Raw genomic sequence first — 27977 nt, 5'->3', positions numbered from 1 at the left:
GTAAAGCCTGATAAACAAAAGACCCCCTCGTCTCCTCCCTCTGTTCTCTCCTTCTGCCTCTCTTTTCTCCATCCTTTCATTTTCCAGAAAGCTCTGGATGCTCCGCATAACCCTCGTCCTTTCTACTTGTCAATTTTTCTTCCTTGACTTATCCTTCTCTACATTCTCCTCAGTTAGTCTGCAGAGCTCATTGTCTTGATGATTTCGGTCTCTCTCTCTCCTTCATAGGATCAGCTGAAAAGTGCTTGCTGAACTTCTCTAATAGCTTAATTCTGCAGTGCAGCAAGTGTGTCAGATCCTGGAGGCCTCTCTCCCCAACAATCTCCTAAAATAGAGCAGGAATACTAAATGAATCCTTGACATTTAAGACAGATTGGAAAATCCTGTAAGTTTGGACAAGCGTGGCTTTAGGCACGGGGCACTGCCGCCCGCCCTGCCGGGAAAGCTACAATGGAGCCATGCAATATAAATGAGGTATTTCCCTTAACCAAGCGGAGCAATCGTTCTTCCAGCACAGTAATTGAATGACTAATTTAGTCTGGCCTTGTGACTTTCAGAGGACAGATGGATAAATTGAACCTGTCGTAATCAAAATGTTGATGCCATAAAAAAGCAAAAGAAAATCCTCTCCTTCACTTCTGTAGAGGCTGGGGTTTTAGTTTGAGGGGATATAGGCTTTTATGCTCAGAACATCAGCTGAGGGAATATTCATTTGTGCCACTTACATCGACAGATTGCAGAGAACAGCACAGTGAGTGTATTAAACTCTCTCTGCTAGACGTGATGTATATATTGATGCACAATAATTTCATGCCTGTGTCTCAAAATGTAGTGAGCTGCCCACCTAGACACAGTTATAGATGTATTTGTATTGCCTAAAAATGCTGTTTACAAAAATGTACCATGGTTTTTAGACAAGATACCTTTGGTAATACCATGACAGTCTTTAAATAATATGTAAATGCCACGGTAAATGAACTTGGTGATCATTTATTACCATGGTTTACACTACAAAGTCTTTGATACTCATTAAAGGGATAGTTCACCCAAAAATGAAAATTCTGTCATCAATTAATTACCTCATGTCGTTCCAAACCTGTAAGACCTTTGTTCATCTTCAGATCACAAATTAAGACATTTTTGATGAAATCTGAGCTTTCTGACCCTGCATAGATGGAAAAATAGCTCCAGAAGTAACATATTCTAGTAGCTTCATAATAATGTCACATGGGCTATGTTAACTTTGTCCTCACTACCTTTCTTTAAACTTGGCAGTTGCACTGCTGTCTATGCAGGGTCAGAAAGCTCTCGGATTTCATCTGATGAACGAAGGTCTTAGGGGTTTGAGTGTGAGTAATTAATGACAGAATTTTTATTTAAGGTTGTATTTATTTGCTCAAGAATTAAATAAAAACAGTAATGTTGTGAAATTTTGTTAAAAATCAAAATAACCACTTTCTATTTTAATATATTTTAAAATGTAATTTATTCTTCAGCAGCCATTACTCCATTCTTCAATGTCACGTGATCCTTTGCATTTCATTACAATTTGCTGATTTGATGCTCAAGAAACATTTCTTATTATTATGAATGATGAAAACAATTTTGGCTTTTTTAATATTTTTGTGGAAACCATGACATTTTTATTCAGGATACTCTGATGAATAGAAGAATAGTTCAAAAGAACAGCATTTATTTGAAATGTTGCTGGTCAATGACCAGTATAAACCAGCAAAGGACCAGCATAAACCAGCAAGGGACCAGCATAAACCAGCTAAAACCAGCATCCCAGCACCAAAACATACCTAACCAGCATATGCTGTTTTTTTCAGCAGGGCACAGAAACTTTGTTACATATTACAGTGAAGTCATGACATGTTTCAGCCCTGGTTGTGCATTCATTTGGCAGGAGGTGAAACTTTCATGGTGCGACATTCGCTTTGAGTGCAGATCCAGTGAATGCTGCAATTGTAGAAGGCTAGCGTTCCAAGCAGACGTTAGCTGTGATGTACATTTAAACAAAAAAAGGAAAAATGTGAGACTGCAGATGGTTTTCTATATATACATTGGTAATTTGAAAGTAATACAAACAGCATTTTTAGAGGGCATCCAGACCAACACCAATGCCATGAGTTCAATTCCCAGGTATAGTTCACCGATAAAAATTCCATTTGTTTAAATGGAACGCAAGGATAAATTTTGTATAAAACTGTCTGTTAGTGTATAAATGTAAAGCCCTGTCTAAGACCATAATTATGGTATGTACCATCACCGCACATTTTGGCAAGTGTAGATAGACAGCTCACTGCGTTTTGAAACACAGCGTCTGGGGGTGATAAAGTAGCTGAATTATATTGCATTAATTCTGTAAAAAAAAAAATAATGAAAAACCTGCCGGATGCATTTAAGGACTCGTTTAATGAAGCTGACAGAGGCAGAGGATGGCGTACTGCAGGAAGCGCTTGTGCAGCAGCAGTAACAGCAGATATGTGCAACTGCGGTGCTCTGAGTGCTAATTGAAGAGTATTATCAGTGTTGATGGAGTGTACAGCTCTGATATGGGAGGATTAAAGTGGGATGCTGTGGTTCTTTGATATGGAACACAGCCCAGCACACTGCTGAGAGAGGCTTGGGACGCAAGCCTGATACGGGCTGATACGCCATGACTAAGGCCAATCTAGAGCTCGCACGCAGACTCCCTCTCACCCGCTCTCTCCATCTCCGTTCCTCTTTCTCTTTGCTTATGCTGTATTCGCGTAAGCGCTTGTCACCATACACTAACAGTACAATGGTATCTCGAGCCATCTGTCAAGCCATCTGAGTGTAGAACATGGTGCATGCTCAGTTTAATGCCTCTTCTTGATACTGTTGGAATGTAGCTAATTTAAAAGAGGAGACAGATCTTTTGTCTTTTATTTGTGCTGTCTTTGAGTTTGCCTCATTAAGTAGAATATGCTGCTGGAACGTGCCATTACATCACTCACAGTCCCAAAAAAGGACATTTTAAAAATGACTTCCAAATGTCGAAACATATTGAAAATAAGTAAAATCGTACGTTTTGGGATAGTTGTTTGCAATTTTTGCAGATTTGTAGTATTTTATTGGTGTGTATTATGGACACAGACTGTAGTTTTTTTTTTCACTTCAGATGATTATTTCTTGAGGGTGTTATTCATGTGTCATGCATCAATTAGCAGCAAGATACATGTTTCTGTGTGGTTTGCACTAAAAGGTCTTCAGAGTAAGAAGTAATTTTTTATGTTACTTTAAAAGTAGTGCAGATTCGCTTGCCAACAAAATCACTGCAATTATGCTAGAATGAATATCCAATATGAGTTCCTATCCAGCAACCATGAAAGACTTAAATAGCCATGGAAATTCAATAACATTTATTTTAAGATTAGACCTGTGGTCATGAACCATCTTAGGTTTGTTTGACAGGACAGTGATGAGGCATAAATTCCCATAGGTGTCTATGGCTGTCTGTCTGATCCTTCATGTGACCGACCGAGTCACCGTCACTACCTCAGAGTTAAAGTTTAAGAGCATTGGTGCTGAATTCTCTGTAGAGCACTCCTGCCACACTTGTGTGTAGTGGGCTGAAGAGGGCCAGGAGGGAGAGATAAAGCAATTGACTTGACTCCGATGCTGCAGGTCACTTGTGTTTTTGGCTCTATTCGGCCTCTAGAGCCTCTCTTGAATCACGCTGTCAGATTACACTGCGGCTCTGTCGTTCAGAGCAGGACAGCTGTGAAATATGAGCAGTCAGCTGTACTGAAACAGAAACAAGCTGAAAATGATGGATGGATGGATGGATGGATGAATGGATGGATGGATGGATAGATGGATGGATAGATGGATGGATGGTTGAATGGTTGAATGGATGAATGAACAGATGGACAGAAGGAAGATAAATAATTACATGAGATAGATGGATGGATGAATAGGTAGATGGGTAGGGATAGATAGATAGATAGTGATGATGGAAGGATGGATAGATGGATGGGATGGATGGATAGATGACGGATTTGTAGATAGATAGACAGAACAAGTTGAAAATGATTGATTGGTGGATAGATAGATGACGGATTTGTAGATAGATAGTAATGATGGATGGATGGATGGATGGATAGATAGATGACAGATTTATAGATAAATAGTAATGATGGATGGATGGATAGATGGATGGAGGGATAGATAGATGACAGATTTGTAGATAGAACAAGCTGAAAAGATGGATTGGTGGATAGATAGATGACGGATTTGTAGATAGATAGATAGTAATGATGGATGGATGGATGGATGGATGGATGGATGGATGGATGGATGGATGGATGGAGGGATGGATAGATGACGGATTTGTAGATAGATAGAACAAACTGAAAATGATGATTGGTGGATAGATAGATGACGAATTTGTAGATAGATAGTAATGATGGATGGAGGGATGGATAGATGACGGATTTGTAGATAGATAGATAGAACAAGCTGAAAATGATGGATTGATGGATAGATAGATGACGGATGTGTAGATAGATAGTAATGATGGATGGATGGATAGATGGATGGATGGAGGGATGGATAGATGACGGATTTGTAGATAGATAGATAGAACAAGCTGAAAATGATGGATTGATGGATAGATAGATGACGGGTGTGTAGATAGATAGTAATGATGGATGGATGGATAGATGGATGGATGGAGGGATGGATAGATGACGGATTTGTAGATAGATAGTAATGATGGATGGATGGATAGGTGGATGGAGGGATGGATAGATGACGGATTTGTAGATAGATAGAACAAACTGAAAATGATGGATTGGTGGATAGATAGATGACGAATTTGTAGATAGATAGTAATGATGGATGGAGGGATGGATAGATGACGGATTTGTAGATAGATAGAACAAGCTGAAAATGATGGATTGGTGGATAGATAGATGACGAATTTGTAGATAGATAGTAATGATGGATGGAGGGATGGATAGATGACGGATTTGTAGATAGATAGAACAAACTGAAAATGATGGATTGGTGGATAGATAGATGACGAATTTGTAGATAGATAGTAATGATGGATGGAGGGATGGATAGATGACGGATTTGTAGATAGATAGAACAAGCTGAAAATGATGGATTGATGGATAGATAGATGACGGATGTGTAGATAGATAGTAATGATGGATGGATGGATAGATGGATGGAGGGATGGATAGATGACGGATTTGTAGATAGATAGTAATGATGGATGGATGGATAGATGGATGGAGGGATGGATAGATGACGGATTTGTAGATAGAACAAGCTGAAAATGATGGATTGGTGGATAGATAGATGACGGATTTGTAGATAGATAGTAATGATGGATGGATGGAAAGATGGATGGAGGGATGGATAGATGACGGATTTGTAGATAGATAGATAGTAATGATGGATGGATGGATAGATGGATGGAGGGATGGATAGATGACGGATTTGTAGATAGAACAAGCTGAAGATGATGGATTGGTGGATAGATAGATGACGAATTTGTAGATAGATAGTAATGATGGATGGAGGGATGGATAGATGACGGATTTGTAGATAGATAGATAGAACAAGCTGAAAATGATGGATTGATGGATAGATAGATGACGGATGTGTAGATAGATAGTAATGATGGATGGATGGATAGATGGATGGATGGAGGGATGGATAGATGACGGATTTGTAGATAGATAGATAGAACAAGCTGAAAATGATGGATTGATGGATAGATAGATGACGGATGTGTAGATAGATAGTAATGATGGATGGATGGATAGATGGATGGATGGAGGGATGGATAGATGACGGATTTGTAGATAGATAGTAATGATGGATGGATGGATAGGTGGATGGAGGGATGGATAGATGACGGATTTGTAGATAGATAGAACAAACTGAAAATGATGGATTGGTGGATAGATAGATGACGAATTTGTAGATAGATAGTAATGATGGATGGAGGGATGGATAGATGACGGATTTGTAGATAGATAGAACAAGCTGAAAATGATGGATTGGTGGATAGATAGATGACGAATTTGTAGATAGATAGTAATGATGGATGGAGGGATGGATAGATGACGGATTTGTAGATAGATAGAACAAGCTGAAAATGATGGATTGATGGATAGATAGATGACGGATGTGTAGATAGATAGTAATGATGGATGGATGGATAGATGGATGGAGGGATGGATAGATGACGGATTTGTAGATAGATAGTAATGATGGATGGATGGATAGATGGATGGAGGGATGGATAGATGACGGATTTGTAGATAGAACAAGCTGAAAATGATGGATTGGTGGATAGATAGATGACGGATTTGTAGATAGATAGTAATGATGGATGGATGGAAAGATGGATGGAGGGATGGATAGATGACGGATTTGTAGATAGATAGTAATGATGGATGGATGGATAGATGGATGGAGGGATGGATAGATGACGGATTTGTAGATAGATAGATAGTAATGATGGATGGATGGATAGATGACAGATTTGTAGATAGATAGAACAAACTGAAAATGATGGATTGGTGGATAGATAGATGACAGATTTGTAGGTAGATAGATAGAACAAGCTGAAAATGATGGATTGATAGATGGATACATAAGGGAATTGTAGATAGATAGTAATGATGGATTGGATAGATAGATAGATAGATAGATCGATAGATAGATAGATAGATAGATAGATCGATAGATAGATAGATAGATAGATAGATAGATAGATAGATCGATAGATCGATAGATCGATCGATAGATAGATCGATAGATAGATAGATCGATAGATAGATAGATAGATAGATAGATAGATAGATAGATGGATTAATGGGTAGATAGGTGACGGATTTGTAGATAGATAGATGGATAGATGATGGTTTTGAAGATATATTTTATAGATAGATACATAGACGTGTTTTTGGACAGATAGATTTGAATAGATGGATGAATGGAGAGAGAGAATTAGCCAGCTGTGTCTCTGTGGCTGCATGGCCCAGCTGCCACACAGCGAGTGAGCGTGCCCTGGCCTCTGCTGTATACATTAACGATGACAATGATGACAAAGTTTCAGAGGGCAGTGGAGCACACGGCTCTCAGCTAGCGCCATGAGTCCAGAAGGCATGGAGGGTCAGGGATTGATCCAACCCAGCTAGACGAGCCCCGGCCCAGTCCTTTCCTGATCCAGGGAGGGTTAAGGCTCTACCAGTCAGCAGAGACCTTCACCCCCCACCACCACCTCCACCTCCACCTATGCCTTACAAGAGCCTGGAAAGACTTTCCCTGCTGCCATCAATTTTTCATGCGCACTGAGGCGCTGAAGAAAAAGCGGCAAGTTGTTGAGCTTTTCCCCTCGCCTAATCTCTCCTACACACGCTAAAGTCACTCACTGGAATAAAATAGCCAAACGATTTTGTTATATTCAACATAGCATGTTCTGCCTGGGAATAAAACAGCTGTCGATGAAGGGGAAAAATGGAGAGAGATGGGTGTGCGGAGGAAGTTGATGAAGAGAGGCTGTGCTGAAACGGCAAAGTAAAAATTATTTGACCTAAAAAATTTTTTATGACAATCTCATTTCTGTGGATTTAGTTTTACCCCCTCTAGGGATGTTAATGCAATTGGTTGTAAACTAAATATTTGGGTTTTTAGTCTTACACATTAATCGAGTATATACATTAGATACAAAATATAGATCAGATACTATTAATTCTGATTAACTTGATAAATTATTGTGTATTATGCATTTAATTAGTTTCTTTAATCAATTGACAGCCATAATACAGTGATTTTCAAAAGTATTCATACTCCTTCATTTCACTTCATTTTCACGTTTTATGTTGCTGCTTTGTTAAACTGTTTTGAATTACATTTTTTCCACATCAGTCTACACTCCATGCACATAATGACAAAGCAAAAACAGATTTCACAAATTTATTTAAAAAATAAATAAATAAGTACATTGCATAAGTATTCACACCCTTAACTCTGTACTTAGCTAAAGCATCTTTACAGCCTCAAGTCATTTTGGGTATGATGCAACAAGATTTTCACATCACCATTTGGCAATTATCTGCCATTCATCACCTCTCCTCTTCACCTCTCAAGTTCTGTCAACTTGGATGGGGTCTGGCAGACATTTTCAGATATATACCAGTGGTCTTCTCATCATTGTGTTGTCCTCTTTGTTTCAGCTGATGACCAAACACCCAGGTAAGCGTCTGGGCTGCGGTCCTGAGGGCGAACGAGACATCAGGGAACATGGCTTTTTCCGGTACATGGATTGGGAGAAGCTGGAGAACAAGGAAGTTCAGCCACCATTTAAACCAAAAGCCGTAAGTCCAGCCAGTCACCTCTTCTCCAACACACACACACACACACACACACATATTCTTTCTCTCTCTCTTACTTGCATTCACTTCTTGTGTGTTGCTGTGATCTAAAACCCTGGTGGTTATTTCAGATTTGAGTTTTCGAAAATCTCTGTTTTCTAGGATCGAAAACGCTGGAGTAGTGTAAACTACAGGCTTAACAGTAGCAAAAGTTATGTGTTTTAAAATGAAAACGTTTTAAAACTAGTGTAAGTTTATAAACGTAACCTTAATATAAGAAGGCTGCAATTGGTTAATAGCAATGTTGTCTTAGGACCAGCAAATGATGTTGATCCAGGAAAATGTCTTACTTGTGTAAATCACATTAAGTGACCTGTAACAGCTCAAACTGACTGACTGGACATGTTTTCGAAGACAGTGTCAAAGTAGTGAAATTCTGCTGTACTGTAGCACAGAGATGACAAGTCAAACTTTCAGGGCTGTGAAGAGCAGTAGGGTGTAATGAGGAGTCTGTATGTCCTCCTTACACACCACAGCAAGAGGCACAGTAGCATCTTAGCTTCGTTAGTGGTGTGTGCGCCAGGGCCGAGCTGAGGCGCGTTTGTCAGCCTCAGTCAGATCCTTAATGAGTACAGCTTCTCTTGCGTCTGTGTGTGTGTGTGTATGTGTGTGCAAGCTGTCAAACGGAGCAGGCATTGCCCAGGCAGTGCTGCACAGTGCTTCCCTCCACATCAACTCTTCTGACCTCCCGCGCGGACTCAGACTGGCCTGTTAAACGTGATCTCCTTCCTGCAGCGTATCCCTGGCATTGAGGTCTCGGTGCACTCATTGAGAACAGATTGTCCTGTTGATTTTAGAAAACGAGTTTATTGCTGCCATTAACTTCATCCTTACAATTACCGTCTTAAGTTTTACTTTAGTACTCGGATTGAATGCGTAAAATGGCGATGTGTAATTTCTGTGCCACAAGTGTCACCAAACAGAATGATGGTTTTCAAACAGGTTTCCTTGACATTTCCCCAATACCTCTATTGGACGAGAAACCAGTCCAACTTCCAAAATCACACCATTGGTTGAGCCAATGTTTTTGACATAATCTCATAACCGCTTGTAACACAATGCTACTGTATAAAGTAATTCAGTTCAATTTTTATTTTACTATATTTACAGTGGGTACGGAAAGTATTCAGACCCCCTTAAATGTTACACTCTTTGTTATATTGCAGCCATTTTCTGAAATCATTTAAGTTCTTTTTTTCCCCCTCATTAATGTACACACAGCACCCCATATTGACAGAAAAACACAGAATTGTTGAAAGTTTTGCAGATTTATTAAAAAAGAAAAACTGAAATATCATATGGTCCTAATTATTCAGACCCTTTGCTCAGTATTTAATAGAAGCACCCTTTTGATCTAATACAGCCATGAGTCTTTTTGGGAAAGATGCAACAAGTTTTTCACACCTGGATTTGGGGATCCTCTGCCATTCCTCCTTGCAGATCCTCTCCAGTTCTGTCAGGTTGGATGGTAAACATTGGTGGACAGCCATTTTTAGGTCTCTAGAGATGCTCAATTGGGTTTAAGTCAGGGCTCTGGCTGGGCCATTCAAGAACAGTCACGGAGTTGTTGTGAAGCCACTCCTTCGTTCTTTTAGCTGTGTGCTTAGTGTCATTGTCTTGTTGGAAGGTAAACCTTCGGCCCAGTCTGAGGTCCTGAGCAATCTGGTGAAGGTTTTCACCCAGGATGTCCCTGTACTTGGCCGCATTCATCTTTCCCTCGATTGCAACCAGTCGTCCTCTCCCTGCAGCTGAAAAACACCCCCACAGCATGATGCTGCCACCACCATGCTTCACTGTTGGGACTGGATTGGACAGGTGATGAGCAGTGCCTGGTTTTCTCCACACATACCATTTAGAATTAAGGCCAAAAAGTTCTTGGTCTCATCAGACCAGAGAATCTTATTTCTCACCATCTTGGAGTCCTTCAGGTGTTTTTTAGCAAACACCATGCGGGCTTTCATGTGTCTTGCACTGAGGAGAGGCTTCCGTCGGGCCACTCTGCCACAAAGCCCCGACTGGTGGAGGACTGCAGAGATGGTTGACTTTCTACAACATCTCCCGACTGCATCTCTGGAGCTCAGCCACAGTGATCTTTGGGTTCTTCTTTACCTCTCTCACCAAGGCTCTTCTCCCCCGATAGCTCAGTTTGGTCGGACGGCCAGCTCTAGGAAGGGTTCTGGTCGTCCCAAACGTCTTCCATTTAAGGATTATGGAGGCCACTGTGCTCTTGGGAACCTTAAGTGCAGTAGAATTTTTTTTGTAACCTTGGCCAGTTCTGTGCCCTGCCACAATTCTGTCTCTGAGCTCTTCAGGCAGTTCCTTTGACCTCATGATTCTCATTTGCTCTGACATGCACTGTGAGCTGTAAGGTCTTATATAGACAGGTGTGTGGCTTTCCTAATCAAGTCCAATCAGTATAATCAAACACAGCTGGACTCAAATGAAGGTGTAGAACCATCTCAAGGATGATCAGAGGAAATGGACAGCACCTTAAATATACGAGTGTCACAGCAAAGGGTCTGAATACTTAGGACCATGTGATATTTCAGTTTTTCTTTTTTAATAAATCTGCAAAAATGTCCACAATTCTGTGTTTTTCTGTCAATATGGGGTGCAGTGTGTACATTAATGAGGAAAAAAAATGAACTTAAATGATTTCAGCAAATAGCTGCAATATAACAAGGAGTGAAACATTTAAGGGGGTCTGAATACTTTCCGTACCCACTGTACAATAGGCCATCTAAGATGTAGGTAAGTTGGTTTCTTCTTCTAAACACATTTCGTGAAAAAGCATTACATCACTTGCTCACAAAAAGATGATCTACAGTGAATGGGTGCCATTAGAATGAGAGTCCAAACTGTTGATATGACTCTCAATAAACAAAAGTAAAATAATGTCTTTCGCACCAGAGGAACCTTTTCATAGTTCCTGGAACTACTGGAAGTTCAAGCTTTTTGACGTTTTTGCACCACCGGAACTAGGAACGTATTTAGTTTTGGGGAACTAAATTAGGTTCTACTTCAGAGTAGGGTCTAAAAATTATTTCCATAATGACCAGCGGAATCTACCAAAAACAGCACAAATTACCGCCTGCTTTAAGACATGCTTTTTAATTTGACAAGCACAAATATTAGTAAATCACGTTACGTGATTCATTTTAATACTGTCCTCCCATAAATTCATTGCCTATTTAATGAGGTCAGATGCAAAAATAATAGTGTCCACATCTTTTCAGCGCTAATTCTTCACTGTGCATCTTTAGTACATCCTGACAGTACTATTTTCACGGCAAAAGACAGTTTGCGCTGGCGTATGCTGTTAGTAAATCTAGCCCTTAGATTTGTACAACCTGATCTCATGACGAAAACGTATCTGTGGGAACTTTTGCAAGATGCGAAATATGTACCGCCATGTACATTTTGCGATGTATTCGATGTGAAATGTCCACTGAGTGGTGCTAAAAGACTGTTAGTTTTTTCCCCCAGAACAGATGAAAGTACATATAGTACATTTTATGTGGCGTTGGTTTTGTACACGTCAACACAGTTTTGACTTGAAATGTCCGCTGAGTGGCGTTAACTCTAATGCTCTGTGACGTTTTAAAATAACGTACCACCTGCACAACACCTAAACCTACCCGATAGTAGGAACAAAAGTGAATGGGACATAAAAATGCAATCGCAAGCATGCTGTTTTAGCTTGTTTTTCGATCTCTTATCATTGAGATTTCCGTGCCAATTCCATGCCAGCTGAGCTATCGAGGAAGCTTGTTACATCCAGAAAGCAAAACATATGGAGCTGTAATCATAACTGTGTGTGAAAACAAATACAAGTGCTGGCTGTTTTACCCCCTCTAGTGTTCATTTCGGTTGTAAACTGCAGTGATATGTACGTCTTGGTACGTATTTTTGTGTCTTGTTAAAAAGTTCCTACAGGTACGTTTTCGTCATGAGATCAGGTAGGATTTTCATGCTCTTTCAATTGCGTATATTGTGCGTTTACATTCCATCTCTGTTATTATGAAACCCACGACACCCAACAAAAACAGCTCTGATCACAGCTTCCTCCATTCACCAGTAGTTGACGTTTGTAAATGCAGCACATAAAGACGTCACTGTCGGCCGCTTAAAAGTTCCTGTTGCTGGTGCGAATGCAACCAGGAAAACAGCCCTAAAAGTGAGAGGGTGCTTGCTGCAGAGCCATATGGGAGTAGCTGGAGCTCTAGCTCCCCCTCGCTGGAGGTAATGGGTGGAGATAGACACCTAACCACACCCTAACCCTACCCCTTACCCTATCCCTAAACATAACCCCACCCATTTGTTCACACAGAGGTGGAGCTGGACATCAAGAGAGGTGGAGCTGGAGGCCATTTGGCTCTGCAGTGAGCAGTACTTGCTAAAAGCCCCTAAAGAAATCCATCAAGATATTTTCAAACTGTGGCTAAAATATGATTCTCCAGTGAAAACATCATGTTATCTGAAGAGAAATATGCACAGATCAAGCACTGTTTACAAGTGAAAACCATCCAAAACAGTTCTAAACAAACATGTTGATGGATTTTGAGGTGAAAGCAGAACAGAGGGGAGGAAGTGTTTTCATGAATTATGGACTGGTAGCGACAGTTTATAGTTAAATACTCTAATGATGGATTTGTTTCTTACAAACACACTGCTTTTCACTTCACAAGACATTAATTGATGGACTGGAGTCATGTGGATTTTTTTGTAGATTATTGTGATGTTTTTCACAGTTGTTTGGATTCTCGATCTGATGCCATCCATTCACTGCAGAGGCTCTTTTGGTGAGCAAGTGATGTAATGCTGAATTTCTCTAAATCTGTTCCCAGTTTTCAGGCTTACTTATACTGTGAAACAGCAGTGAGGTACATTAGCTCACTGTTCAGGTGTGTGTGATTGGGAGTGTTCATGTGGTGCTGGCTGCCTGCGTAGCAGCAGATGGATGTTTGCGTGCTGGTGTCATTAGCTGAGCAGAAAGACGGATGATTTTAGACCCTCTTCGTGACGACGGCCGCATGCTTGATGGACATTCAAATAACTGTGATTTACAAACTCAGGCAATTATGATCTGAATGAGACTCCTGTTGTCTCATGTAGAGACCAAAAATTCATGCAGACATTAGCTCTCTTCAAAAACTTTGTAAGAAGCATGAGTCAAAGGCAATCCCAGAATGCACTGCGATAAGCACAGTGAGAGAAAAATCCAGGATGGCGGAATATGCAGGCAAAATGTAATTTAAAAAACAGAAATTAGGCATGCAGTGAAAATTATTGCCAATATGTATTATTACTTTTATGCTATGTCAGGGGCGTTGCTAGACCCTTTTATGAGCCCTGGTGAAATACCACTGTGCCCCAGTTTTGTCCGATCATTAATGAAAATAATAATACATTAAAAATGAAAATTGTCAGTGTTGATTTGTGAATTTAAGCATCCAAGCAAACTAATATGCAGTATGAAATATGTTTGATTATTCATTTTCAAAATCGCCATAATTTATCATTACCCCTTTAAAGAGCAGGTCATATGGGTTTTCGAAAAGTATAGTTTTTTGCAGTTTGTAACATCCTTCAGTGTAAACAGTCTGCAAAGTTAATCAAGAAGTGCAAAAAATGATTCGACTCATCATATTTTTGAATCTTCTGCCTGTTACTGATCTACTTCACTGGGTAACACTTTGGCATAATCCCCGCCTGCCCGCGAAATACAAAAAGTCTGACCTGCCCACAAACACTTCCGCTAGTTAGTGTGTTTACATCATGTTGAGAAAACGCTGTGTTCTGTGCTGTGAAAGCTTTTTTTTTTTTATTGCCAAAAGATGATGTAAAAAATCAGTGGTTAAAATTCTTTTTTTCCACGATACCACAGCAATACAATTCGATCCTTTTGTTTTGCTTGTCATTTTATCGAGGACTGCTCCTCTAATTTTGGCTTTCATCTTCTTTGGCTTCTAATCTTCTTTATTTGGAGTCATTCTACGAAACGGGTGCCATTTCCACTTTGCAATTGTCAAAAAATTCATTAAGAACAAACTTTCTATAAAAAAGACTACAACTTGAAAGAGGCACAAACTCCTTATTAATATTATCCTTTTTCTTCAGGCAAGGGCACCTTTCTTGTACCACACCGTTACGGACGATATGTGTGCCATTAGAGTAGTAAAACATTAAATATATTTTCAAAATTTTATGTTTTCCTAATAATGAATTGTCTCTTTTTTGCAAACCATCAATAGAGGGTCTATAATTTAATAAAAAGTTTAATTGTTAGATTTTTAATCTTGAAAAATGAATTTGACATGTCAGTGGCCTCACTGTTTGTAGTGAAAAAACAAATTAACTCAAAAAGTACAAATAAAGAGGCATTTCTTTAATTAGTCCACATAATAAGAATATCATATACAGCATTAAATCAAGTAACATTTTATTTTATTTATATAAACTTTTTACAAAATGACCCTGTGACGGGGTGGTTCACTGTGACGGGGTGGTATGGACAAAGTGTTTCTCTATATGAACTGCTGGTTTCAAATTTTGTGCATACATTTCACAAGGGCATGTGTTTCATCTGTATCCATGATGATCCCAGGATAAAGGTCATTGTCATATTTAAATCACACACCAATTTCCAATTAGATTTCCGCTTTCCCAATCAACTGGTTCAGTTGGCACCTTTTGGGCTGTCTTGTTAAGAGTGAAATGCTGTGATAGTGAGTGAGTGAGTGAATGAGCGAGTGAAAGAGATTGTGAGAAAGTGACATAGTGAGTGAAAGAGAGAGTGAATAATACGTGTGTGAGTGATATAGTTAGTGAAAAAATGAACCAAACATGGTTAACAGAAAATACTGATTAAAAATTGATTAGCCTATATTTAGGGTGGCCATATGTGCCATTCATACGGGACACGTCCTGGCCACAATTTAAATATTGCCTAAAACACCTGAAGTAATTTGACCAATAACAAAGTTATTTTACAGAATCGACCAATCGTGGCGTAGCACGTGAGAAGGTGAGATCTACAGAGAACGATCAAAGCAAAGCAAATGCACCTTTTTGTTCATTTGATTTGAAGCATTGCTGTGCACCAATAAAACAAGACATCAGTGTGGTCACTCTACTTATATTAGAATCCTATATTAGAGTAGTTTCACACATTTTCTCATTCAAACAGGAAGCAGAACCATACCAACACATCCATTACCATTACCACCCCGTCACAATAAAAACGTGACGGAGTGGTAAATTTTATCCCAAAATGGCCGCAGATGTCTCATGTGGTCAAGTTTCTTACCTAGCATGCATGCATTTAATCTGAAATTTGATTTTCTTTGCATTAATAACGTAAAATAATTAATAAAAAACAGTTTTCCCTATCTACTTTGCGTGACGGGGTGGTAGGGTTAAGCTTGACGGACCCTGTCTAACATGAAAAAAACATCAAATAAACAATGTAAAAGAATGTCAGTATTTGCCTGCTTTTGTTCTGGTGGCTGTAAGGCTCAAATGATGTCACTTCCTCTCTTTGTGATGTCATTTAAAGCAACAGTACATTAATTATAGATAAAACAAGTTAGTGTGACGGGGTGGCAAGTTAAACTGCGGGACACACACAAATCATAAAATATTTACAAAAAAATTATATTTTATTTTGAATAAATGTATCTTATGTAAACAGGGACACACATATAATGCTGAAAATATTAAAAGTTTGAAAAAATGTATAACTTATTTGGTGATATTGTGGATCAAAATATCATGTTGGTCAACACGGACATGTGAAATTGGCTATGTACAAATGAAAAAATATTAAAAAACACTATGTTATTTTTTAAGAATAGTGTTCTATCATATATCATGTTAACAAGAACACTTGAATTAATTTAAGCTTTGAAAACACATTTTAGGACTTTTTTGTGCCTTAAGCATCTCATCAAACGTTGTGGACCCAAATGACTCATCTCCAAACCACAACCTGTAAGTCCGATTGATACGTTATGTGTACATTTCCAAGTGAGTGCTCAAAATATCTATTTTTTTTTTTTGGCTAATATGTGATGTATATCTAGTGCAGCTTTAGGTTTCCAGGTAAACCACGATATTATTGTCTTACTGAAATAGTTCTGATAATTCGCTGTGAACCCACAACGAATGTGTCGATTAATGTAGACTGTCGTTTTTCTAATTACTTTGTTTAATAATAAAGAATGTAACTTAGAGATATTTTGGTTTACAAACTGTGTTGTTTCATCAGTTAGTCCACCATTATGTGTTTACAGTTTAGCAGCTAAACTTAGCTGTAGGCATGATTTGCTTGTGTAAGAGTTAAACAAAATGTTTTTATGTCATTATTTTAAGCACGGATTGGAGCACTATATTATTGTTTTATGTCAAGGTGCTCAGGGTTGCCAGGTTTTTACAAAACCCACCCAATTACTACTTAAAACTAGCCCAGTCGTGCTTCGAGGGGGGTCCCCTATTAAAAACCGTGTTCCGCTGTGTAAAATACACTGTTTTTTTAAATTCATATTCCAGGAGCTAAATATGACGTCATTGGGGTCGCTTCAACCTGTGGACATCAAAAACAACCGTGGACTTGGCAACACAGATGGTAGTGCTTTTCCAAAATGCTCAAGTACACTTCTCTGTACCAAATCACAACAGGCTTGGCCAGATGACCAATCAGAGCAGAGTAGGCTTATGGAAGGGAGGGGTTTACAAACATTTTAAAATCATTGACAAATGACTATATGTTTAAATGTGTATTCTGAGAAAATGACAATGTTTTCTGACCTTAGATGCATTTAAACCTGTTGTAGGGGACTCCAACACAATATTAGGGCACTTTAAAAAAAACATATGACCTGCTCTTTAAATCAGTTAATGATGGTAAACTTAATATAGTACCACGACTCTTGCGTGTGTTATATTGTCCGCCTTATAAGGGAGGGAAGCTCACTAGGTGTTGTTTTTTAAGCTGCTATGTGCGTTTGAAGATTAAGAAATTGTAGTTAAAGAGCCGAAGGCAGGTTGGTCATCGAGGACAGTTCCCTAGAATCTGTCCCATTCCTGCTAGAGCATCTCAGTCCACTGGGAAACATGGTAGTCTGACGTAGGATTTGGATGGCATGTCCCTCTACACATCACAGCCTGTGGCTCTGAAATTAAGCGTGACAGCAGTGTCTGGCAAGGGATCACTGCGTTGAGGTGGATTAGGGAATCGGACCCAGGGGATGCGAGGAGGGATGCGGGCCTCAAAACAGTCAGAAGGACTTTACAGCTCGGGTTTGGAGCAGAACGAGGGGAGGGCCGCCATACGGAGCTCTTCATTTCTCTGCTGGTGCTGTTGAATTATCTGGTGGCAGGTGAGAAGTGACTGTTGATTTGTTGCATGGGATGCCAGCCAGCTCTAGGTGGAACGCCTCTGGCTGTATCTGCAGCAGATGGACTGTTGTTGCCTGCACGGTACAAAACTGGCAGCGGCGGCCTGCGTATGCCAGCCACGGGAGGGCGGCTCTCTGAACGCTGACAGTCTTCTTTGCTGCCAACGCCGCTCACTCTCACTTCCGGTATGTCACCCGGCACCTTCTCTGTGTCGATGCAGATTGGACACGGTCACCTTCACCTCACCCTTTCATTTACACACACTGTCCGTCATAAAAAATGTTTATTATTATGAACAATGTTTTTTGAGCAGCAAATAAGAATATCAGAATGGTTTCTGAAGGATCATGTGACTTAAGTAATGATGCTAAAAATTCAGAAAATCTGTGATTCAGAAATAACAGAAATAAATTACATTTTAAAATATATCAAAATAGAAACCTGGTATTTTAAACGAGTCTTCTTTAAAAACACTAAAACTCTTACTGCATATGCATTATATATATACCAGCACATTTTATCAATACAGTGTATAACAGTTTCGATTGTTACATTATCTAAAAGATTTAAGTATTGTACATCATGTGTAGCTCTCAGCCATTTTCATTTTCAAAAGTAGCTCTTGTATGTAATAATCTTGGAGACCCCTGCTCTAGAGAGACTGTCATTGCAATAAATGTACTGTAAATAGCTGTGGATAAAAGCATCTTGGGGCTTAAGCTAGTTAAGAAGTCTTAGTTAAGAAGCCATCAGGACTCCATCATCCCACGCTGGGGTCCAGCTATGGTCTTATGAACAGGCTTTCCCAGACTGAAGGTTTGAGAGCATGTTGTAGTCAGAAATGACAACGATGGGCTGTGTGAGCGTGATGCTCCATAGCTTTTGCTTTAAAGAATATTATTCTCCCTTTCATTCCCTCTCCCTTCATCCCCATGTGCAGCAGTCACTCAGAGATATGAGCAAGCAGAGGGAAAACTCTTTTTCTCACAAATAAAAGCAGAGTGTGTGTCAGAGAGAAAAGGTCTGCATCAGTGAGCGATGTGGACGCGTGTGTGAGAGAGAGAGAGAGAGAGAGAGAGAGAGAGTTGTAAATGGGCAGTGTTTAACACAGCGGTCTTCAGACAAGCCGCTTGTCACATGTGTGTCTTTAATAGCAAGGGCTGTTCACAGTGGATGTGGCCCCCTGATGCTAATGACTGTGGACAGGTGATTTTAAGAGGACACCGAAAAGCTTTTCCCTCAATTTTCAGGGGCCGACGAGATGCAGGTCATTGGACTCTCTGTGGGTTCACTTGTCTAGGTGGCATACGGCATGTATGGCAGCGAGTGGGCAGATCCATGAGTCGCTGCCTCCCCCGATCGCGTTTGGAAATACTAATGCATCTGCGGCAGGGCGACAGGGGTCAGGTGGCTGCTGCATGGGACCATTAATTGAGTTTAAATTAGAGGGGCTTCTGAATACAGAGGTACACAGATGCTGCGCGGGGTGATTTAATGGTTCCCACACACAGATGTTATGCCTCGGTGCTCTCACTGTCTGTCACTCTCTGCGTGTGTGCTTATGTGTGTGTGTGTGTGTGTGTGTGTGTGTGTGTGTGTGTGTGTGTGTGTGTGTGTGTGTGTGTGTGTGTGTGTGTGTGTGTATGTCTGGCTGTTTAGTATTTAGAGGTACTGAGTGAACTTGCCAAGAAAGTCTGAGCTTTGATTGCACCTCTGTCTTATATAAGATGTATTGGTTGTAAATCATTCACATGGTAGTCAGATGCCCCTTGCTGAAAATGCAGAGCCACATCTAAAGCTATTGTGTTTGCTGCCAGGTCCACGCTAAGGATTCTGGGCTAATGGTACAGTCAAGAAAATGAGGTCATTTCATGCTGTATGAAACGGGGCTTTTAAAGGCTCAAGCTTTTGTTCGGCTGCCCAGTGGCATAGGGAGTGTTTATTTGCAGGGTTTTGGTCTTACTAATGCTTCTGTTTACCTTGAATTCAGGTACAGGCCGTATTTAAGGATGTGATAAGTGATCTTTTAACATGTTTTGTAAACCTTAATGCAGTGATCTATTATGATTTTTTGTGCAATTTTAATATAAGATGTGTATATAAATGCATGTGTGTGTATTTACTACCCTTGAAACCTTGGAGTCTGTAAAAAAAAAAAAAAATCTGGTCAACTAGTAGTCGTTAATTTTAAGCATTAATCAACTATTAGTTGCACTTTTATTAATGATAATCTTTAATTGCTTACATAGCCTAATAAGCACAGTGCACCGGCAGATATAATAATTATGAAAGTGTCTGGGAAAAACAGCAAGGAGACTGCATTTACATTTGAATAGCTTATTGATAAACAAGCACTTTCTTTCTTTTCGGCTTTAGACATGAAGTCTGCGATCTCGACAGTAGTGATGTGCCTGTTCGCATGTTTCATAAAGATTACACAATCTGAGAATATTTGTTTTCCATTTAAATTGGTTCATTTAAATTAAAGTAGACATTGCACTCTCTATAGATATATTTTTTCATGTCTGTAAGGCAAGTAGCCTATACACAGTTACGGAGTTTATTATTTTACAAAAGCGTAACGTTTCGTTGTTATTCTGGGTGCACACAAATAACCGTAAAGTCTTTACAGATTTGAAAGATGTACTTCTTTTATCTGTATGACCAAAAATGACAGAGTATTTTAAGCAAGTTATTGCACCAGTGCCTCAATCTGTCATGCAGTGAGTGCGCTACTATTTAGCTTCCACACTCGGCACTAACACTTCAATAGTGCACATTTTTCTAGGTTAACATTACATTGAGCTGCCATGTAAAGACTATGTATGCCATGTAACAATCTGTCTGTCATGGACTGCATGACTTCACCACTTCCTGTGGATTTTTTTATTTTTTTTTTGCGACTAGTGCAATTTTGGTCAACCAAGCCTCATGGAGTAGTCTCGCGTAGCCAGACCTTCAGACTGACGGCTGAAGGTCTGGAATTCATGGCAGCTTTCATTGGCCAAGGCCCGCCCATAAGGCCGTTTGACTGACATGTCAAACAGCCAATCACAGTTCGTTTCGTTCAGCGTCACGTTTCGGTGCGTGGAAATGCCCCCACAACAACAGACGGGCGTGCAACAAATCAGTCATTGAAATAACCAGCATTAAAAGTTAACGAAGAAGAGGGAGAACAAGCAGTAAGTCAGTAATTTGTTCGCGAACGTCGCATATGTGTATAACAACAATGGCGTCTGCATAAGTACCTTTTAGCAAAACGCTGAGTAAATCAGTCTGCGCTTTGTTTCCCGGCGGACCGAAAATAAACGCGACACTCGCGTCTCCCAGAAATACGATCAAATTCAGCGAATCAGAAGATGACTTCGACATTTCTGAAGTGTTTCCAGTTAAAGGAGTAGTTCACTTTCATAACAACAATGTACAGATAATGTACTCACCCCCTTGTCATCCAAGATGTTCATATCTTTCTTTCCTCAGTCGTAAAGAAATTGTGGGGGGTTTTTTTGAGGAAAACATTTCAGGATTTCTCTCTTTATAATGGATATGGATGGCGCCCCGAAGTTTGAACTTCCGAAATGCAGTTTAAATGCACTTTAAATGCAACTTCAAAATGCTCTAAATGATCCCAGCCGAGGAGGAAGGGTCTTATCTAGCGAAACGATCGGTTATTTACTTTTTAACCTCAAATGCTCGTCTTGTGGAATTAATCAACTGTGCAACTGTCTGTTTCATAGGCACCATTTTGTCTTTTTTTAAATAGACAGTTCACCCAAAAATGAAAATTACCCTATGATATACTCACCCTCAAACCATCCTAGGTGCATATGACTTTCTTCTTTCAGATAAATACAATCTGAGTTATATTTAAAAAATATCCTGGCTCTTCCAAGCTTTGTAATGGCAGTGAATGGCTGTTGGGATTTAATAGTCCAATAGAAGCCCGATAGTGCATCCATCTATGATTAAAAAAAAAAGTACTTCACATGGCTCCGAATCCCAACAGCCATTCATTGCCATTATAAAGCTTGGATGAACCAGGCTATTTTTTTAATATATCTCTGATTGTATTTGTCTGAAAGATGAAAGTACACCTAGTATACACCTAGGATGGCTTGAGGGTAAGTAAATCATGGGGGGTTTTTTTATTTTTGGTTGAGCTATCCCTTTAAGTTCACTAAATGTAATGCAACACTGAAAACATGGAAAAATGGGAAAAATAGTATATTGTGACAAGTCTTTTGCAAGTCAATTTCTTTTATTATGAAGGAGCTGTAGCAAATAGATCCAAAGTTGATTGCCCACCCATTGTGCTCATTAGAAGCAGAACCCTTTATAGACTTGTGCAAGGTCTTCACTCTGATTGGTGGAAATGATGAACTCCTGTGAAGCTTGTGATTTTATCCTGTGCTGTTGGTCTGTATATATTATGTTTGATCCATGCGCATCATATCTGATCTACAATGCTGGCGTTGATGCTTAACTAATGACTGCATAGTATTACAATACCTCACAAAATATGGAGTCACAATATGTTGTTATAAAAATAATGCATATGTTGAACAATAACACATGGATTGTGAAATGCATCATATCGTGAGCTGTCTCCGTTCTAATTTTTACCACTTGCCAGATATTTCCTCTTCCATTGTGGCTGCTCCTACACTAATGTTTGCCAAAGGAGATGATGCAGGGAAACCTCATCATGGGCCAGAGCGAGAGAACTGGCCAGGTTTGTAATATACTGATGGTTTGACTTTGCTTCTGAGTCCTGGTCATGAATATTGCATGACGGGCTGTAAAAGGTGAGTTTTTGTCGTACTGGAGTGGCACTGATCAATGCTCTCCATGAAGGTTTCCGCATGTGTGAACAGTACAAAGGATTTCACTCTCATTTACAGATTCGCTTGCGTGGACTTACCTGTTTCTTACCATTATGGTGAGCGAGCTATTTAAATGTCACTGGAAGTGCAATAGAACATTGGAATTTCAAAGCTGACATTTGAACTGAAGCATATGTGTTTGTGGTGGCATTAATGCTGTTGTTATTGTTTTCACTGTTGTTGTTCCTTTCAAAAGCATCACGAATGACACCCTAACACGCCATTGACATCTATAACATATTTCTGTATCAGTATGAGTGTAAAGGTCTCACACGCGCCGCCATGAATTTATATTCTCCAAGTTACACCCAGTACCATGATGGAAAGACCAGCTTCAGGCTTTTACCAATTTGAATGTGAATTCTTATATTGGTGCAGCTGGTGGACCAGTGAAAAATGCTGGTCAATGTACTTCATTAGATAGACCAGATTTGTTAACCTAAAAAATTCTGTTATCATTTGTTCATGTTGTTCCAGACTTTGACTTTTTTTGTAGAATGCATAAGAATGCAAAAGTATGCAAAACACCATAAAATGAATAATATACGACTTGTGCACTATATTACATATGGCTTCAAATGCAGTGTAATGGCTTGATGAACAGACTGAAGTCATTATTCACTGATAATCTTCTTCTCCAGTGAACCACTTCAAACTGATCTTTGAGTCAGTGAGCCTGTCAGTTTTATACTGTCCTCTATTTTCTTTGAAAATAAATAAAAGATCTGAATCAGACAACATTACTTCTCAAGTATTTTCAATGAAGTCAAGATTTTCAGTGAATGATGAGTTAAATTTTGTTCTGTTTCTTCAGCGATCAAGTGGCTTCTAATATAGCACTTAAAGGATTAGTTCACTTCCAGCACAAAAATGTACAGATAATGTACTCACCCTCTTGTCATCCAAGATGTTCATGTCTTTCTTTCTTTTTTTAATTGTGAAGAAATTATGTTTTTTGAGGAAAACATTTCAGGATTTCTCTCAATATAATGGTGCCCCCAAATTTGAACTTCCAAAATGCAGTTTAAGCGCAGCTTCAAAGGACTATAAATGATCCCAGCCGAGGAAGAAGGGACCTAGTGAAACGACCGGTTATTTTATGTAATTCGGGTCTGTACAGGTAGGGTATGTCGAAAAACTCCCATCTCGTTTTCGTCTTCAACTTCAGAATCGCTCTACAACGCTGTTTTACCTTTTTTTGTAAAGGCTGTTTGATCTTTTTTGTATGTTCACTTTGTAAATACTGGGTCAGTACTTGTAGAGCGATTTTGAAGTTTTTGGAAGAAAATGAGATGCAAGTCGTAGACGTGCATCACAGAGCTAGTGCAAGACAAGCATTTGTGGTTAAAAAGTATATAAATTACTTTTTTTTCAGAAAATGACCAATCGTTTCACTAGATAAGTCCCTTTTTCCTCGGCTGGGATCGTGTAAAGCCTTTTGAAGCTGTATTGAAACTACAATTTGGACCTTCAACCCGTCGATCCCATTGTAGTCCACTATATAGAGAAAAATCCTGGAATGTTTTCCTCAAAAACCTTAATATCTTTTTGACTGAAGGAAGAAAGACATGAACATCTTGAAAGACATGGGAGTGAGGAAATTTTAATTCAGGAGTCAACTAATCCTTTAAATTGTATGGACCACTTGTATGGTTCATTAATGGTGCTTTTTTGTTCTATTTTAAAAAAATATATCTTTGGGATGACATGAAATGGAGTAAATAATGACAGACTTACCAATTTTGGGTATACTCTTAAAAATAAAGGTTCTTTATTGGCATTTATGATTCCTTAAATTACCTTTAACATACATGGACTCTTTTCTTTGCGCAAAAGGTTATTATTATTTGAAAAAGTTTTTCATACTAAGAAAAAAATGGTTCTTTTAAGAACTGTCCACTGAAAGAATCTTTGGGGAACTCCAAATAGTTCTATAGAATTCTGATGAAAATCCCCTTTTGGAACCTTTATTTTTAAAAGCGTAAATCCTAAAGCTATAATATGCTGGTCTATTTCAACAAGATATCACAAACTGGTGTTCAGTAATCTACAACACCTGTCACATCCCTTACATTCACATCCATTCCCATACTTTTATTTGTTCTCTTTTTTCCGTTCTACTTTTGTCTTTATGACCATGTTCATCACCCCCCATCCATTACATGCCTCTCTTGTTCTTCTCTCCCTCCTGCAGTGTGGCCGGGATGCAGAGAACTTTGACCGCTTTTTCACCCGCCATCCACCGGTTCTCACCCCTCCAGACCAAGAGGTCATCATGAACCTCGACCAAGACGAGTTCGAGGGCTTTTCCTTCATAAACCCTGAATACCCTGCCATGGAAGCCCAGAGTTAAGGGCGACCTCCTAAAACTAACCCAACCCCTTCATCAAACCCCCTCTTCATCAAACCTCCAAACGTTTATGTATCATACACTTGTGTATGTATATAAACAGCCATGCACTGAAACTAAACCATCTATATACATATGCATGCGGAAATTTCGATATTCGTAGACTAGCCTGAAGATCCCATTGAGTGTTTCCATGCTGGAGGAACGTTCGAATCTAAAGGCTGTCTTTATACTATTTGTACTCCACAGCTTTTCTGAATGTGGTGTGTATTGCATAGCTTTCTTCTAAACTATCCTCAGATGTGTGTGTGTTTCGGACACCGTCGGTGTTCAGAATCAGCCATTTGCACTAAAGGTGCATGAATCGCATACGAGATGCATAATGGCTAACCTCGCTCTTCTTATCCAGCCTGTGACAGTGATATTCAGCTGATTTTATAGTCAAACCATTCTGCCTGTTTCAAAACGAATGCAAACTCAAAAGGTTTTTGCATGACGATTTTGTTTCGCCCGAACTTGTCGTTAGTTAGCTCTATAGTGAACCCTAGTCTTGCATTGTACAGACAAGTAGATAACAGAAATTGACCAAAGTTTTTTTTTTTTTCCTTTTTTTTTTTGGAAGCATGAGTAAATCTGACTTTTTTAGGATGCCTGTATCCTGTTCACGTGTATGTATGGGCCAATAGAGCTTAATGGATGTGCCTGATTGTGGTAGTGATCTGCTTTTTTTGCCTGATCATCTCACACCATCAGCAAACACTCACCCATATACAGGAAGCATGACTCCTGTGATGGTTCCCGGTGGCTCTTCCTTGTTTAACACTTGACTTCTGCTTAAAGGTCAGCCGGATTTTATCGAGAGGTATTTGACAGGCACATTAAATATCAACTACCTCCTGCTTGAGATGATTACAGATTGAGACAGGACGAGAGAACAAGTGCTAATATCAGAAACGAGCTAGCGCTGTAGCCAATAACCTTTAAAAGCCTGTCGGCCATATATTTCTGACCCCACATGTACGATCAAGGATCTCCAAGAACCATCATTGGGGTTTACGATGAAAAAGAGATGAGTAGTCACCCATGGGTAATATCTTAAAATTATACCCTGGATTTCATTCAAGAGCTTGTGAATGAGCAAATTAGTCTAGTTGGGACGCATTGATACAGCTTCACTTCGCTTGAATGATTCCATCTCGAAGCTTGTCAATAGAGACCCGCCGCATTATGTTGGTACGTGAAAACCCTGAAAGAATACCGCAGCGTTTGTGTGGAACACGAGCATCCAAGGCGAAGAGAACCACAGGATATAAAGCTGACAAATAATTTGCAGCACAATTAGACGGTGTAGCTTTGGAAATAAAACATTTCAAGCGTGTAAACATTGCTCATAAGCGACAATAGGGGTGCGGTGACGCTATCCGTTGTTGTGTTAATGGGTCCAACACGGGCTGGTCAGTGCTTTAATACGGTGTCCTAATTCAGCACGCTGACGACTCCGATACGACAGTTGATCTAGAAACGCGAGCACTGTTCATGTCAGCAGCAAAGTCCCTGTGGAACAGATACCGTATCACTAAATGGAACTGGAAAGGCCACAAGAGCCACACATCCGCAGAAACGGGTCAGATCCTCTCAGACATCAGAGTTCCCTGAGCGCTTATCCGTGCTGACTAGCGGCCAGTGGCTTTTATTGGAAACCACTGGGGCTTCATATCATATCTTCATCATGGGATTTCAGGGAAGGGATAACCTCTCTAAAACGGCTTCTCACATGAGAAGGTTTCCAGATATGTTGTAAGAAATTGCGGGATAGGACACTTTTGGTTAAAAACAAAATGTTGTGCATTGTCATTTCTGCCAAAAACTATAGCGAGCAGTTTTTTTAAGTGTCTTAAAATAATATAAGCAAATAATATGTGTCAAATGTTCTTAAATGTTATGAAATATATGTGGTCAGTATTGTAGATAAAAATAAACAATAAAAAGGGATTTTTTTTGTGTGTTTTCTATACCATAAAATGTGAATAGAAAATTTCTGCATGAATTACAGAGAACTAGCACTAGTGTTTTAGCGATTGGTCTTGACCTTTCTGTGTGCTTTGCTTTATACATCCTCAATGCTTTTCTTGTGCCAAAGTATTTTCCACAAAAACCACAAGTTTGCATTTAAATAAAACTGAAACGTCAATAGCCTTTGGTTTTGCGTTGTTTCCCTCACTGCAATTTTGACTGTATATAACCTTGAAATTCAAGTATACACTCTTAAAAATAAAGGTTCCAAAAGGGTGTTTTTGCAGTAATACCACAGAAGAACTATTTTTGGTGAACAGTTCCTATAAAACCATTTTGAAGTACTTTTTAAAAATCTAAAGAACCCTTTCTGCATTTGAAAGGTTCAAGGTTCTTCATAGAACCATTGATGCCAATAAAGAACCTTTATTTTTAAGAGTGTACTATTCTAAGGGCCTGTTTACACCAAGAAGGACAACGATAACTATATATATTAGGGATGCACCGATCATGATTTTTCATGGCCGATTCCGATACCGATTTTTTACAAGCAAGCTGGCCGATTCTGATACCGATTTCCGATTTTTTTTTTTCTTTTCAAAAACAAGAGGTTATGCAAGTAAACAACATGTTTATGTAGTATTTAACAGGCCAAACTGGCTTTGGCTATTGAAACAATAGCATCTGACATCTGAAATTAAATAAATAAAAAAATATTAAATTAAATACAGTTTAATAAGTAAAACGTGCTTTTAGTAAAGTAAAACAGTAAGCCAACAGGCATTTTAATGTAAAATAATAATAATCATTCTTAACAGAACAGACTTTTTTTTGGCTTTTCAAAAGTAGATACTTGTTTTTTGTTTTGTTTTGTTTTTTACAAAAAGAAGCATCTCAGCTTTGTCA

General features: G+C 39.2%; 1 protein-coding gene across 2 annotated transcripts in view; it reads left to right on the top strand.

Annotated features, from left to right (window-relative positions):
• Nucleotides 1–27977, top strand: part of prkcbb (protein kinase C, beta b) — a 202621-nt gene that overhangs the window by 161124 nt on the left and 13520 nt on the right. The window contains exons 16-17 of one of the 2 annotated variants that reach the window (XM_073839542.1): nt 8229–8369; nt 24903–25638. In XM_073839542.1, the coding sequence (XP_073695643.1) occupies nt 8229–8369; nt 24903–25061 (300 nt within the window). In that variant the 3' untranslated portion in view covers nt 25062–25638. Of the gene's footprint in view, nt 1–8228; nt 8370–24902; nt 25639–27977 lie in introns of those variants that run through there. The other variant, XM_073839551.1, reaches the window with a different exon arrangement.

The sequence above is a fragment of the Garra rufa genome, chromosome 1 (assembly GCF_049309525.1).
Source record: "Garra rufa chromosome 1, GarRuf1.0, whole genome shotgun sequence".
NCBI classification, from domain to species: Eukaryota; Metazoa; Chordata; class Actinopteri; order Cypriniformes; family Cyprinidae; genus Garra; species Garra rufa.
This window is presented reverse-complemented; position numbering and strand designations above follow the sequence as displayed.